This window comes from Petaurus breviceps, unplaced genomic scaffold (assembly GCF_028583685.1).
Source record: "Petaurus breviceps papuanus isolate PSGF00001 unplaced genomic scaffold, PetGlider_PUasm1.0 90692, whole genome shotgun sequence".
NCBI classification, from domain to species: Eukaryota; Metazoa; Chordata; class Mammalia; order Diprotodontia; family Petauridae; genus Petaurus; species Petaurus breviceps.
In genome coordinates this window covers 2,321,222-2,336,013 of record NW_027187313.1, presented here as the reverse complement: position 1 = coordinate 2,336,013, position 14,792 = coordinate 2,321,222, and the positions used below count along the sequence as shown (strand labels likewise).

At 38.9% G+C, this 14,792-nt stretch overlaps 1 protein-coding gene across 5 annotated transcripts in view; it reads left to right on the top strand.

Annotated features, from left to right (window-relative positions):
• Nucleotides 1-14,792, top strand: part of RASAL2 (RAS protein activator like 2) — a 334,704-nt gene that overhangs the window by 293,142 nt on the left and 26,770 nt on the right. For all 5 annotated transcript variants that reach the window (XM_069065490.1, XM_069065489.1, XM_069065493.1 and 2 more), the window contains 3 exons: nt 10,196-10,349; nt 10,912-11,010; nt 13,528-14,082. In XM_069065490.1, the coding sequence (XP_068921591.1) occupies nt 10,196-10,349; nt 10,912-11,010; nt 13,528-14,082 (808 nt within the window). The remainder of the gene's footprint in view (nt 1-10,195; nt 10,350-10,911; nt 11,011-13,527; nt 14,083-14,792) is intronic.

Sequence of the window (14,792 nt, the reverse complement as noted above, 5' to 3'; positions counted from 1 at the left end):
AAAGGCTCCAGGTCTTTCTTACCAATGATCCACAAATCATAAATTCTGTTACTTAGGTCCTGATGGGATTTGGCACTGCTGCTCTCTGAAGGATCAATGTATAATGATCCCCACCCTCAGAAATCTCTATGTGGAGTGCATGTACAAAAAGTATAATTTTCCAAATTATCAGCATTTCTAAATACTCATAATAATAATTTCTGTAGTCAGCTAGAGAGTCATAAAGTTCCACCAAAACTCTAAAACAATTTATTTAAGGAATTAGCCTTTATAGAATTCTGAGGAATCAGCAGTATTTCTCCATTACTATTTCACACTCAATATATAGAGAAGAATTGAATGGTAGCACTTCCTCTCACTCCTGCTGTAATGTTCCTTCCATCTGGTCAAAACTAGTAGGAGCTGAAGGAATACGGAAACCAGTAGCCACACAACATTCTTTGGCCATCTAGTATTTGAATGTCAAATGTCAGTCTCCCTCCAGAAAACCAGATTAAGATTGCCAAATATATAAGTTACCTATGACTGTTAAAATTACAACCTTCTAAATGCCATTTTCTCATTGCCCAAAACTGATGATACAAATATTTTAAAGTTGTTGCTGACTGCTTGATTCCCTGCCAAAACAGCCAAGTGTCTTGAAAAGCTTTGTTGATTTGTGGATGTGAGATACTAAAATGGGTGGCTTTCATTAGAGATAGAAACTTAGAACATCCATCAGTCTCTGGGTTTTACTTCTCTTGTAAAATATAGGATTTTTAAGCAAGCTTATGTTTATGAAGATGATCTTTGACTATTGAGAATAAGGTGCTTTCGGTGAAAGGCAGTGAGAGTTGAGCTCCAAGTCCTGCCGCTGACACATACTGGCTCTGTGACCATGGGCAAGTGCCTTAACCTCTCGGTCCTCCCAACAACTTTCTAAGACTCTGTGTTGTAGAACAGGTCCCAGCCTCCAATGGCAAAGAGATTTCTCAATATGGAAGTGACCATAGGTCTCCTTTAAAAAAATAAAAAGTCCTGTCCCCAACTAAGTATTATTTTTCAAATTAAACAGTCTCAGTTAAATTTGTATGGCATGGTCTTTGACTCCTTCACTATCTGTCACCCTCCTAGGTGCACGCTAGCATGTCGATATCCCTTGTAAAATGTGGTACCTATGTTTGAATGTAATACTCCTTGTGTCTGAACAATGTAGATCAAGACTATTCAGTTCAGTAAGTATTTATATTTATTATAGTTCTCCTATGTCCAAGTCACTGTGCTACGTGTTGGTGACACAAGGACAAAACTAAAAACCATCCCCTGCCCTGAAGGAGCTTACGTTTTACCTTTGTCCTTACATGCTTACACTTTAAAATAGCATTAACTTTTTTTAGCAGCTGTTTAATATATTAGAGATTAAGTTTGTGACAATGAAACCTTCCAGGTCTATCCAAGTTTCCTCCCATTCTGGACTTGTGAATGAGGTTTTTTAACCTACGTGAAGATTTTAGTCCCACATTTCAATTCACAATTGAAAATGCCTCTAGTTTTAATACCATTGTATCCTGATAAGGCACATGATTGAAGTTGCCCATCCCCAGACTTTAGATTAAAAGGCATACTATTACATAGACTTACCCACCTGTACCACTAGTATGGTTCCCAATCTCCCTGCCCTGATCCATTTCCTGGTATTTCCTTGTGCCTGGTGAAACCCTTGCCTATATATTTACTAGTGCTTATCCGTGGGTCCTCCAACCTGGTCTGAATTTCTGAATACTGATCTTTGTATATTCGGACAAGGCCTAGATACTGACCCCAGCTTACCCACTTAGAATCTATACATTGTCCTTTCTGATTTGGCCTAACACCTCAGATTCCAATTTTATCTTTCTTCTCACCTTATCACAATTTTTCCATCATCAAACATTATTAAGCACCTCCCCTAAGTGGTGATTGGCTTGTCATTCTTATCCTTTAGTTTTTGGACTCTGGGTATTCACTGAAAACTAAGCTTCTTTTCTCTATCGGTGAGCTGCAGGTATGTGTGTATTTCACATTGTGTGAATGCAGTGTAAAGTCACGCAATGGCATTTTGTTTTGCTTTTCTAACAATCTAAGAGGTTTTAAGGAAGTAGAAATTCTTTCGTTATACTGGACCCGTGTATCTATGAAAAAAGACCCTTGTATCAAGTTAAAATAGAGTGCATGATCCCTGCCCTTACGGAGCTTTGGAATTGAAGGTTTCTAAACTAATTAGAGAGGCAACATAATACCTGAAATAGCTGAAGAACATCTGACAAGCAAGTGCACAATTGTATTATAAATTATACATAAGCAGCAGAGTAATGAAGACTAGTCTAGAAAAATTTGATTGCACTAGTAGATGTGGAGGAATTTTATCTGTTAGGCTATCAGGAACTTTGTGAGTTCTCCCAGTGAAGGAAGTCCATGAATAAAACCATGTATGGTAAATGTTATCATTCACCTGAGTGGAGTTTGCACTGAAAACTGGGAGAACAGCTGGGAAACCATTTCACTACCTAAGGCACGTAGTGATAAGAACGTGGGTAAGTGTAGTTGCAGCAAAGATAGAAAAAATGGCTGTCTAATCACAAATATTGCAGAGGAAGAATCAGTAGGACTCAGCAAATAACTAGACATGGATGTTAGTAATTTATAAATACTAAAGTGGAATCCAAAATAATGGTCTGGACATCTTGAGGATTTTTCCAAAATTATATTTCTAGTCTTTTAATAAGCTTAACCATAGATATAGGTTTACCTTACCAATATGTCTCAGCCAGGTGGTAGCATCCCTTTAACCTTTGGGGAGCTGAATCTCAAGCCTCCTGTGCCATCCCCATCTCTTGGCTTTCAGCAGATGATCCGTTTCCTATAGAAGGCGGGATTCTAATTGGGACTTGAAGGAAGCCAGAGAAGCAAGAAGGTGGAGATGGAGAGGGGGGCATTCCAAGCATGGGGGTTGCCAGTAAAAATTCCCAGAGCCAGAAGATGGAGTGTCATGTGCAAGAAACAGAGTAAGTTTGAGGGGAAGGATGTAGGGTATAAGAAGACTAGAGAGGCAAGGGGGAGAGGGAAGGGAATAACAGGTTATGAAGGACTCTGAAAACCAAACAGAGGATTTTCTATCAGATCCTGTGGGTAATAGGGAGCCACTGGAGTTAGCTGAGTAGAGGAGGGACACAATCAGACCTGCACTAGGAAGATAATTTTGCCATCTGAATGGAGAATGAACTGGAGTGGGGAGAGACTTGTAGCGAGCAAAACGACCAGCAGACTATTTCAGTTGTCCAGGGGTGAGGTGAGGAGGGCCCCCACCAAGTAGTGGCCAGGCACATAGGCAAGAGATATCGCAAAAGTGAGAGACAGAGTTGAAAATGACACCTACTTGGTGAACCTAGGCACCTGGGAAAATGGTCGTGCCCTCCATAGCACTAGTAAAATTAGGAAGAGGGGTGAGTTTGGGGGAAGGATGAGTTTAGTTTTGGAGATGTCGTTTTCAAGATGTCTGCAAGGCATTTGGTTTGGGATGTCCTGTAGGCAGTTATTGTCGATGTAAGACTTCAGGTCTAAAGGTTAGATCTGGAAAAGTAAATTGGAGAATTATCAGTATAGAGATGATAATTGAATCTGTAGGGACTGAGAAGATCTTCACATGAAATAACATATAGGGAGATGAGAAAAGGGCCAAGGGCAGAGTCTTATGGCCACAGTTAGCAGGCATGACATTAATGAAGATCCAGTAAAGGAGACAGAGAAGCAGCAGTCAGAAAAGTAGAACCAGGAGAGAGTGGTGTCCTGAACACCTAGAGAGAAGAATATCAAGGAGAAGAGTGGGGCTGACAGCATTAAGGCTGCAGAGAGGTCAAGAAGGATGAGAATTGGGCACTCCAGAAATCCTCAGTAACATTGGAGAGCAGTTTCAGTTCAGTGTTGATGTTAGAAGCCAGACGTGGAGGCACTGATCATAGACAGCCTTCTCAAGGAGTTCAGCCATGAAACTGAGGAGCGATATGGGATGATGGGTAGTTTTAGCAGAGATGGATGGATCAAGCAGCTGGTGCTAGAGTTAATATTTAAACCCAGGTCTCCTGATTCTAAGTAGAATTTTCTTTCAACTATATTATGCTGCCTTTCTAAGTGATCTGCGGAGGGACGAGGGGATTGAGGGAAATGGGAAAATAGGAATAGTATTAGTAAGTTGTGGGAGGACAGGAAAAGGGTTAGATTCTCTGGGATGGGGAAGGTATGATTGGAGGAGAGGAGAAATGGTGTTACCTAAGTATAAACATAGGTGAAGAGAGATGACTTGTGTAACTAAATGTCATGATACCATAACTTAGTATCCCTATGTTTCCAACCTTGTGATATAGATATATGCCTATATGTATGTAATTTGTGAGTGCAGAGTTGTAGAGCCGATTTTTATTTTTTGTTTCTGTTTTTGTTTTTTGGAGGGGGGAAGGAGTTCAGTGACTTGCGTGAGGTCACACAGCTAGTTAAGTGTCACATGTCTGAGGCCAGATTTGAACTCAGTTCCTCCTGACTTTAGGGCTATGTGCTTTATTCACTGAGTCACCTAGCTGCCCCCAGATTTTTATTTTTTTAAAATTGTATGTGTGTGAATATTGTTGAAGAAATTTAAGAGGGGCTCCCAGTTAGGTACAAGTTAGTGAATTATCTCTGAGGTTTCTTTCCGAAACTCTGAGATTCTGTGATTTTTAGGAACTGGTCCTTGGTGTTTAGCTTTGCTGTAAGAATTTGTCCAGTGTAGCACACAAATCATCTGAACCCTCATAAAGGCTTTATGGTCCATCTCCTATTGCCTTTAGCCTCTCTGCTGTATTAGACCATTGTTCTGCCTTCATCTAAGTGTAGGTTCCTTAAAGCTATTCCATAGATAACTGGTTTTTTTTATTATTTTAAATTTTAAAGGAGATTGGACAAGAAAAATAAGCACAGAACATAAACAAACAGGCCCTTTGCTGCCGGATTTTGTCATGAACCTCAGGCTACCTTTGATTTATTTGAAAACAAAGAACTCTCTCAAATTAAGAGAAAGTGGGAAGATGATGTAAAGGGGACTATAGCAGGGAAGCAAATGGGATCCCACCCAAGAGGATCCCACAAAAGGCTTCATTGGAAGACCAGACAGAGCAAGTGTAAGTAGAGAGCTAACTAGAAATAGCATTTTCTTTAAGAATAGTTAAGGTGTCCTTCCAAAAACAGCATCATGGACTTGGAGCTCTGAGTAGGCAGCTCAGAGGCTTCCACATAGAAGACACTTAATAAAAGTTTGTTGAATTGAATTGAATGTGTTCAGTATCCTCAGTTTATAAATGAGGAAACTTGAGTCTACCAAGATGTTAAATGACTTTTCTCAGGTCACATAAGTAGTAAGTAGCAGAGGCAAGATTTCAACCCAGGTCCCCCTAAGTTTGTGGATAGGGTAACGCTCACTGAACTTCTGAAGTTGGAGTAATGACATACACCGTTTTGTTCATTGCTCTCTAGATAATTTTTAAGCAAAGGGAGGTCCCTTAGCAATAAAACCTAGGTACTAGAAACACCCCAGTGCACTGCTAGAGAAGTGCACCTGTGCCTACCGCTTTAGCTGAGGAATTCAGTTCATCAGAGTTGGGGCATCATAACTGCAGAGTTAAGCAGAAATTCTGCCTTAGAATCCAGGATCCCATCATTGATTTTGTGTTGTCAATAAGCATTTTAAATGGAAAATTTTCCTGAATTTGGAACTGAATCAGTAAACATGTAGCAGATTCAGCTAACACATCTAAGCATTCACTGTTAGACACCTTTAATGCCAGAAGGCTTGGAAAAAAATGGGTTTTAATTGGGCAGTAAAACTGTGAAAATCCAGCTGTGTTTTCCTTTTCATGAACACTAATCAGAGTTCTTCATCAGTCTATCCAATGGTATGTTTTCATTCAAAGGATCTTTTTGGTTTTTAAGACTGATTTCAGATGGGGGACAGGGTTAAAGAAGCATCTTATCCTCTGTGGTGAGTAATTAAAAGCTTTTTCTTTGTAGCTTGTCTTTTAAATAGGTCAGGAACAGCAAGCTGTCTCTATCACAAAAGCAATTCAATTTTAACCCTTCCTTATTTATTGCACTTATACACTGGGATTAATTAGAAATAAAAGTGTTTTGCTATTTCTGCTGCTATTAAAAACCAAGTTATACAGAACCTAGCATCCTTAGTTAGAAACAGAATCACCCCTGGAAAGCCATCAAGTCCAGAGAGAGTCAGAGTGAAAGTAGGAGCTGTAATACTTTGGTTTGTTAAAAAGGAAACCCTTCTAGTAAGGATGACAACAGTAAAAACTAATAGCTAGGGGCAGCCAGGTAGCACAGTGAGTAAGAGCACTGGCCCCAGAGTCGGGATGACCTGGGATCAAATCCGGGCTCTGATACTTAGTACCACACCCAGAAATAACTGGTCGTGTAACCTTGAGCAAGTTACTTAACCCTGATTGCTTTAAAAAACAAAACAAAACTAATAGCTATTGTAATTTAAGGTTTCAAATCACTTCACAAATATTATCTCATTTGATACAACAACCTTGGGAGGTGATGATAGCTATTATTGTTCCCATTTTACATGTGAGAAAACTGAGGCAAGCAAAGGTTAAGTGACCTTCCCAGGGTCATACAACTAGTAAAGTTTTAAATTCAGGGCTTCCTGACTCCAGGCTGACTGCCTATCTAGCTGCTTCAATAATTCACTAATTTTATATTACTTCAAGATTTACTGTTTTTATCTAAACCATAAATGGTTGGAACAGGTTAAAACAAAGTTTTTCACTATCTACCTTCCTAGAATTCTAGGCCCATGTGACCAATTAGGCTTATATGAGAAATTTACAATTTAAAATTATTCCCCCAATCTTCACAGTCCTAATTTTCACTAAATGAGTAAATACAGAACAAGGGAGTCACCCAAAGCTACAGAAACTCCCTGGGTCGTTTGTTTTTTTTTTAACTCAGATTAAAAATGAAATTATATTGGAAAAAATAAGGACAAATCAATGTCATTTAAATCCTCCTGTGGCTTGATAATGAAGCCGTTGAATAGAAAGACATGCATAATCCTTGGATCCCCAGATCTGCCTTACTGTCCTGTCTTCTGTAAGCTGGCTTCTCTGCCTTTCCCTCTCCTTTCTCAAAGACAGCAAAACAATGCAGTTTCTCCAATAACTTTTCTTCTAATACTGGAAAGGTTTTTTCTTCATAATGATGTTGAACGTAATTGTGGTTTTCTTTATAAGTCCGAGCATATATATATATTTGTTGTACCCATATGCTGGATAAGAGGAGAATTGTCTATCGACTATTGCAAATGAGAATCTTGGAGAAAACATTGATTATTAATTCCTTCAGATTGTGTGGTTATGATTGATTCTATGGTTGCTAGCCTGTACTATTAGGAATAACCAAAAAAACTAAACAGAAATATGTACACATTGAAAATGTAAATTGAAGGATTTTGTTCACCTTTCTCCCCAGTAGATCATGTGTAGTTTCTCTAATTTGAGATAAATAATGTTTACAGCCAGTAGACTAGGGACACAGTTGCAGAGGAAACTAAATAGATGCTAGTAAAAGATTTAGCTTCCAAGGTGGGATATGGTAATACCCCTGGGAGAGGGTGCTGGGCATGGGGGCTGGGCTTGTATAGCATCACACGAAGGTGGTTAAATACAGCTTCTCAGATTTATTACTTAGCGTTTTGGAAAGCAGTTCTCTAAACCCCCTTCTCCTTCTGTCCCAGTGTTATCAAAGATCTAATGAACTTGTTAACCAGGAGTTAGATAGGTGGGGGCCTGATCCTTATTTCCTTGCTTCAGAAGGTCACCTCTGCTGCATTTTCAAGCATGCTCCCTGAGCCCTTCTGCCTTCCAGGTCTAATCTCGTTATAGGTGCAGCACCATGGCAACAGGCCCAGCCCTGAGCACGCTGGGCACGCCTGGCACCTTGTTTGTGTTACCTGAGGGGCAGGATGCATCCTGAAGCAGGAGAGGAAAGGACCATCACTTACTACCCAGCCTGTTTGGATGAGGGTGGATTTTTTTTCCCTCAGTCTTTGTTCCTGCTCAGCTTCTAATGAAGGCTTGAAATAACTCCTGAAAAAAAAAAAAAGACCTTTCAGTAATCAAGGGCAGCAGGAGGATTCTCTTCATTTGATGCCTGCCTTCTGAACAGAGACTTGGCTCTTGAAATGTAGTTCAGAGAGCGAGTTGGGGAACCAGGACATGTGGCACCGCCATGATTTGGGGTTGCACGGCCAGGTGGCTGTACAATTGCTTCATGTAGGTGGATGATTAATTTATTTGAAAATAAAATGTGTGGTCTGTTTAGAAAGTAGAGAAATGTAATTATGTGAAGACTTTTAAAGGAAGCCTCTTGCTAATCCTGCTTCCATTTTAAGTATGCCATAATCCTTCCTGCTAAAAGAAATTTTGGGGGGAGGGGGAGACTAGGAATCAGTGTAGACTTCCACTCCAGCGACTCCTGCTGGGAGAAATCAGCTCGAAGTGCCTGCAGGTGGTGGCCAACTTCCATCAGCAAGATTTTCTATGAAACACATTAGGAAATTCTTGGCACAAATTATATTTAAATTAAATTAAATTGTCTATGTGTTTTTACTTCTAACCCACTAGGTAGGAATCACTTATCAGTAACTTAGGTGATAGGTTTGAAACAGACAAGTAACTATTGTAATATGTTCTGAGGGAAAAGGAAAGCCTAAATTCTTGTTATCATGCTGCTTCCATCCTTTTCAGGAAGAATTGTGGTAAATACACATTCTGTTTGCCATTTCTTTAATTGTTGATGAGATTTTATGGTGCTATTCATTTGAATTTGAGAAGACTTGTACTTTGGAAGAATGTAAGGAAATATCTTGAGTTCTCCCAGTGGTTAAATAGAACTCTTACTTTCAATATATTATATCTAAGTCTCTGTAACCAGAGTTAGGAAGGAGACAGAATGAGGGAAGGGAAGCCACTAATACCTGTTCTTCTTTCTTATGTCATAATCTAAAAGCTACTCTGGCATTAAGTATTTGCATTTATTTAACATTAACGTCGTTATTTCAAAGAAATGATGGGAGGCACCTGTAGGATATGTTGGTTTTCAGCAATAACATAATTTGTAGAATATATTTCTTCTGATACCTGTTAATAAGAATTTGAACTTGGAATCTTTTCAGTGTTTTATAGTAAATGAATATTATGATTGTTGCATGAACATCCAGTTGAGAATTTTCAAAATATTGCTTCATGTTATGTAACTTAATTAATATTATTCCAAGCTAGGTAGAGCAGAAGTATCAAATGTCAGCTTATGCTAAAAGGAAGGAAATTCCTTCTACTCCTTAGATACCTAATAAAGCAAATCAGCTAGGATTCACTAATGGTATTGACTGAGATTGGTTCCTCAGGAAGAGGTTAGCAGCATTTATTTGCAAAAGATGCAGATGATCTAAACTAGTTTCCCTTCAGTTGTACCTCTTTTAAAAATACCACCAACAAAACTAGTTTTTAAAAATTATCTACTAAAAGTGATGTTAGTCCTTGTGAGAAAGAGCATCTCAGAACAGTACTTTGACATTGACTGTAATCATGATTTCATATTGTAAAGAATTCAGGGATTGAAACACAACTTTGTTCTGTGGGCTAAATGAGGGATTTGGACCAATTAACTGAAGGAAGTCTAGCATGAAAAGAAAAAAACAGAATGAAGTGCTAGCAATCCTTACTGTTAGAAGATTTAGACTCGAGCTATAGCCTGGGAGGATCGGCAGAAGCAGACCTCTTGTGGCCAACCTTTTGCAGAAAACCCTAAATGGTTTAAGTTTCTCCATCTATAAAATAGAAATAAAGAAGAAAAAAATGACTACAGGAAGGACTTTGAGAGACTAATAAAATTATGGTATATTTGTGGACTATATAAAATCATATGGTACATTTGTACACTATAAGCACAAATACCGCTACTGTTATTATTTGTGAATCAACTACTAACCCATTCTTCCTTTCACTGTTATTTTGCTTTGATCATTTTTATGTTGGTCATTATCTTACCACAGTAGGTCTTTACGTGTTGGCTGTCTATAACTAACCATCTTCACTGTTTATTAGAAATGCTTTATCATTCTTCCATCATTTAGGTCTCGTGGACTGCCCAAGCTAAAAGAGTCTCGTTCCCATGAATCTTTGCTCAGTCCATGCAGTGCTGTAGAATGTCTGGACCTTGGCAGAGGGGAGCCAGTAGCAGTCAAACCACTACATAGCAGCATACTTGGACAAGACTTCTGCTTTGAGGTAAAGCGGTGAGGAGAGTGTATGTAGTTAAATGTTATTACCTACCATATAATTTCCTGGATTTATAACTATGATGTTGAATTATTGGTTAGTTGATCATCTCAAAGAAATAGATTGCTATAAATTATATACCCTACAAATAATGCAAAAGGAAGAAAGTTGGGAATCTAATTAAATATTTGCTAAATCAAGTTATTTTGGCCTATTATCCTTCCTAATTGAACAGATCATCCAACTCAGTTGTAGATACAGGACCAATGATAACTTGCATTATATTATTTCTTAGAATTGATAAAGTCTTCTTACGCTGTAACATTTTTCAAAACACTAAGTCCTATATTATAAGAGCTATTTGAAGACATTGTCCAGTACTAGTGATGGGGTAACTCCTACTGCCTAATAAGGCAGATTCATTGATTTCTCAAAGAAGAATGAGAAAAAGGGTTCTATGTGGTATGACTTTGATCATAGCTTATCCTTACACCTTAAATGATAACACATATTATAAAAGAATCCAGAGTCCAAGTCTCCTTACCCGTATCTATGATATGTTGTGTTCTAGGTCACCTACCTGAGTGGAAGTAAGTGTTTTAGCTGTAACTCAGCTTCAGAAAGAGACAAATGGATGGAAAATCTGCGCCGGACAGTACAGCCCAATAAGGTGATAAGTGGCCTTGTGTACCCAGCAATTCCAAGGGCTCATGGGAGCAAGACTAGGAAATATAACTCCACAAGTGATCACTTGACTAGAGAAAGAATGTGTTAAAAAATGTTCCTGGAAATGTCCTATCCCTCATCAGACTTTTTCTTTTTGTGTCTTCAGAATTCATTCCTGAAAGTTTTCCATAAAGCCTAGATTGGTTCCTCTTCAAGCAGGGATTCTTAATCTAGAGTACACAGATCCCCAAGGAATCCCCAACTTTTAGGGGGTAAATGAATTTGGATGAGGGGAAAATTTTCATCTTCATTTTCACTAGCCTCTAACTGAAAAATTAGCACTTCTTTCAACTGTTTAAAAATATTATTCTAAGAAGAGGTATATAAACTTCACCAGAATACCTAGGGAATCCAGGAAACAAAAAAGCCCCCAAAAACCCTTGTCCTAAAAGGGATCCTACCTATCTTTTCTCTAAACTCTTGGAAATCTGCTCTTCAAAAATCTGGTATGCATCTCAGATTATTCTTGGCTTTTCTAGCCTTCATTAACTTAAATTCTAAGATGATATGGCCATTTTGCCCCAGGTTCCCATCATTTCTCACTCAGCATCCAGTCCTGTTTATTGGTGAGAGTTACTAGAATTCAGAATGGTTCTTGTTCTTCTTTCTTTCAAGGGATGAAATTGTTAAAGCAAACCAAAAATTATAAGTGGCTCTGTTTTTTGTAGAGAGGCAGAGCTCTAACAAATTAGCTGGGTAATTGAGATTCCATATGCCTGTATCAGATAGGCGGCAGAGTGGCTAGAGCACTGGATGTGAAGTGAGGAAGTCTTGAGTTCCACTCCAGCTTGGGATAATTGTGACCCTGAGTAAGCCACTTAACCTTTCTCTACCTCTGTTCACCTACCTCACAGGGTTGTTGTGAAGACAAAGATAAGATAATATTTGCAGAGCAGTTAAACATCACACCCCTGTGCTTGGCTTGTGATCTGATTGCCAAATTCCTCATCCATGTCTTCTTTGGCCTTGCTTTTTTTTTTTTATTAATATGTTCCTCCCCATTACCTCCCCACACCCATTGGGCAAATAAAAGAAAACAAACTCCTCAAAGCCAAATACATAGCGACCTGGTCCAGCAAAACATATTCCCACATTAGCCCTGCCTGAAATTGTGTCTACTCCTGCATTTGAAATTCATCACTTCTCTGTCAGTAGTTGAGTGGCATGTTTCAGCCTCATTCTTCTGGACTCGTTTATCATTGCATTGATTGGAGTTCTTAACGTTTTCCAAGTTGGTTTTCTCTTTAATGTTATCATTGTGTGAGTTTTTCTCCCAGTTCCACTCCCCTAGCTCTGTATCAATTCCAAAGATCTTCCCTCTTTCTCATAATTTCTCATGGCACAATAATATTCCATTATATTCATGTGCTACAGTTTGTTCAGCCGTTCACCAATAAAAGGACACCCCACCCCAGTTTCCAATTTTTGATTACCACAAAAAGAGCTGCTGTAAATATTTTCTTAGTATAAGCCCTTTTCCTCTCTGGTACAGACCTAGTAGTGGCATTGTTGGATCCAAGGGTATATCCAGTTTGGTGTCTCGGTCCTCTTTCTGTCCAGATGGGTTACAGTTTACCTTGTTTCTTTGTTGATTGTCATTCAAATCCTATCCACCATGCTTCCTCTCTCCAGTTACCAGATTTGCTATCATGAGTATATTTTATTGAGAGATGTTACTACCCTATTTTTCCACCCTTTTTAGCTCTCTTATTCCTTTTGAATAACTATATCCTTCCAGAGCCTCAGATAATGGGTCTTTTCCCAACAAGTCTCAGTGGTACCTATAAAATCAAATTTCCCTTTGAGTTGGGATCACTAATTTACCTTTGTTTTTATCTGTGATTTGTATAACTGTATACAACCCAAGGCTTTAGAATTTATTGAAGATTATTTTCTTAGATTTTTGTCTCCTATAATTTCTGGATTTCTTGTTGCTATTCCTCTCTATTTTGTAGCTGTTTTATTCTCTCTGTTATCTAGCTGGGTTGACATACTTAAGCTGTTTTCCCCCTTTTTTCTTTTTAGTTTGAACCTCTTTTAATTAGATTTACAGGGTTCCAGGCAAATACTTTTTCACCCATCCTTGTTAGATGTCTTCTATCTTTGGCCATGAGTCCATCATTCCCATATCTTAAACTACTATCCATCAATCCAAATTCCATTCTTTGACACAAGATTATTAACTAGCTCACTCCCAGATCTTCCTTTCTCATCTGAAGTGCTTGCCATCACTTGATATCAGTGATGAAAATATCACCTGTGCATTTAAGCGCTTCAATTTATTATTAATGACTTCATAATCCTATGGAATTGGTATAAACCTACAGGTTTCTGATTCATTGATATCTTTAACTTATTAGCATGAAAACTTAGCAACAGCAAGCCTGTTAAATTATAGGTGACTTTCCTTAATAGGTTAAGATAACATTCTTTGAATTTAGCTTCCTTTTTTTCATTATAGGACAATTGTAGGAGGGCTGAGAATGTTTTACGGTTGTGGATTATTGAAGCCAAGGACCTGGCCCCCAAAAAGAAGTATTTCTGTGAGCTGTGCCTTGATGATACTCTTTTTGCTCGTACAACTAGCAAGACCAAAGCAGACAATATTTTCTGGGGTGAACATTTTGAATTCTACAGCCTTCCCCCCCTCCATAGCATCACAGTTCACATTTATAAGGACATGGAAAAAAAGAAAAAAAAGGACAAGAATAATTATGTAGGACTTGTCAACATACCCACAGCCAGTGTGACTGGCCGCCAATTTGTGGAAAAATGGTACCCTGTGAGCACACCTACACCCAACAAAGGAAAGACTGGAGGTCCTTCTATTCGCATTAAGTCACGTTTCCAGACGATCACCATTTTACCTATGGAGCAGTACAAAGAATTTGCTGAATTTGTCACCAGCAACTACACCATGTTGTGCTCTGTCCTGGAGCCTGTGATTAGTGTGCGGAACAAAGAAGAGCTGGCTTGTGCCTTGGTGCACATTCTTCAGAGTACTGGCAGGGCCAGGGTAGGTGGAGAAGGGGGGAATTGGATTGCCCACAAGCTACACGAATTCTGCTTGGCATGATTATGCAACTAGGCAAAGATCTATTGTATAGATAGGAATTTTCCTATAAACAATTTGTGTTGTGTGTGTGTGTGTGTGTGTAGGTTCATAGCTAGAATATCTTGTTTAGGACCCTTTTGAGACAAACCATTTATTTTGTACTTGCTAAGAGCAGCATATGTGGAATTGAATTGGGATATGCATTGCTAAGATGTCTTTAATATCATTTAGAATAAATCAGTATATTTGGTCATCAGCAAGGGGGCATGCAGAATATGCTCCTTAACCTCTCCTAGTACCCCAAGGGAGCTCTCTATGGCTCTAAGCTGTAGAAAAGGCCTTGCCTGCATTGGTGGAGGAAGTTCCTCACCCAAAGCCTGCAATCACAACTTCCTCATGACTATGTAGCATGCTGGCTCTGGAACAAAGCCTGTCTCTGATGCTTAACAGTTGTGTGACAGTGGACAGGCTGCTCAAACTCTGTGACCCTCAATTTTCTCTTCTATAAAATGAACTTGGCAGCTGAAGGACACACTTCTTAGGGGTATAATGAAGTGCCAATGAGCTTCATATATGTAAAGCACTTGGTGAATTTTAAAGATAGATAAATGATGGTTGGTTGGTTGGATGGATGGATGGATGGATGGATGGATGGATGGATGGATGGATGG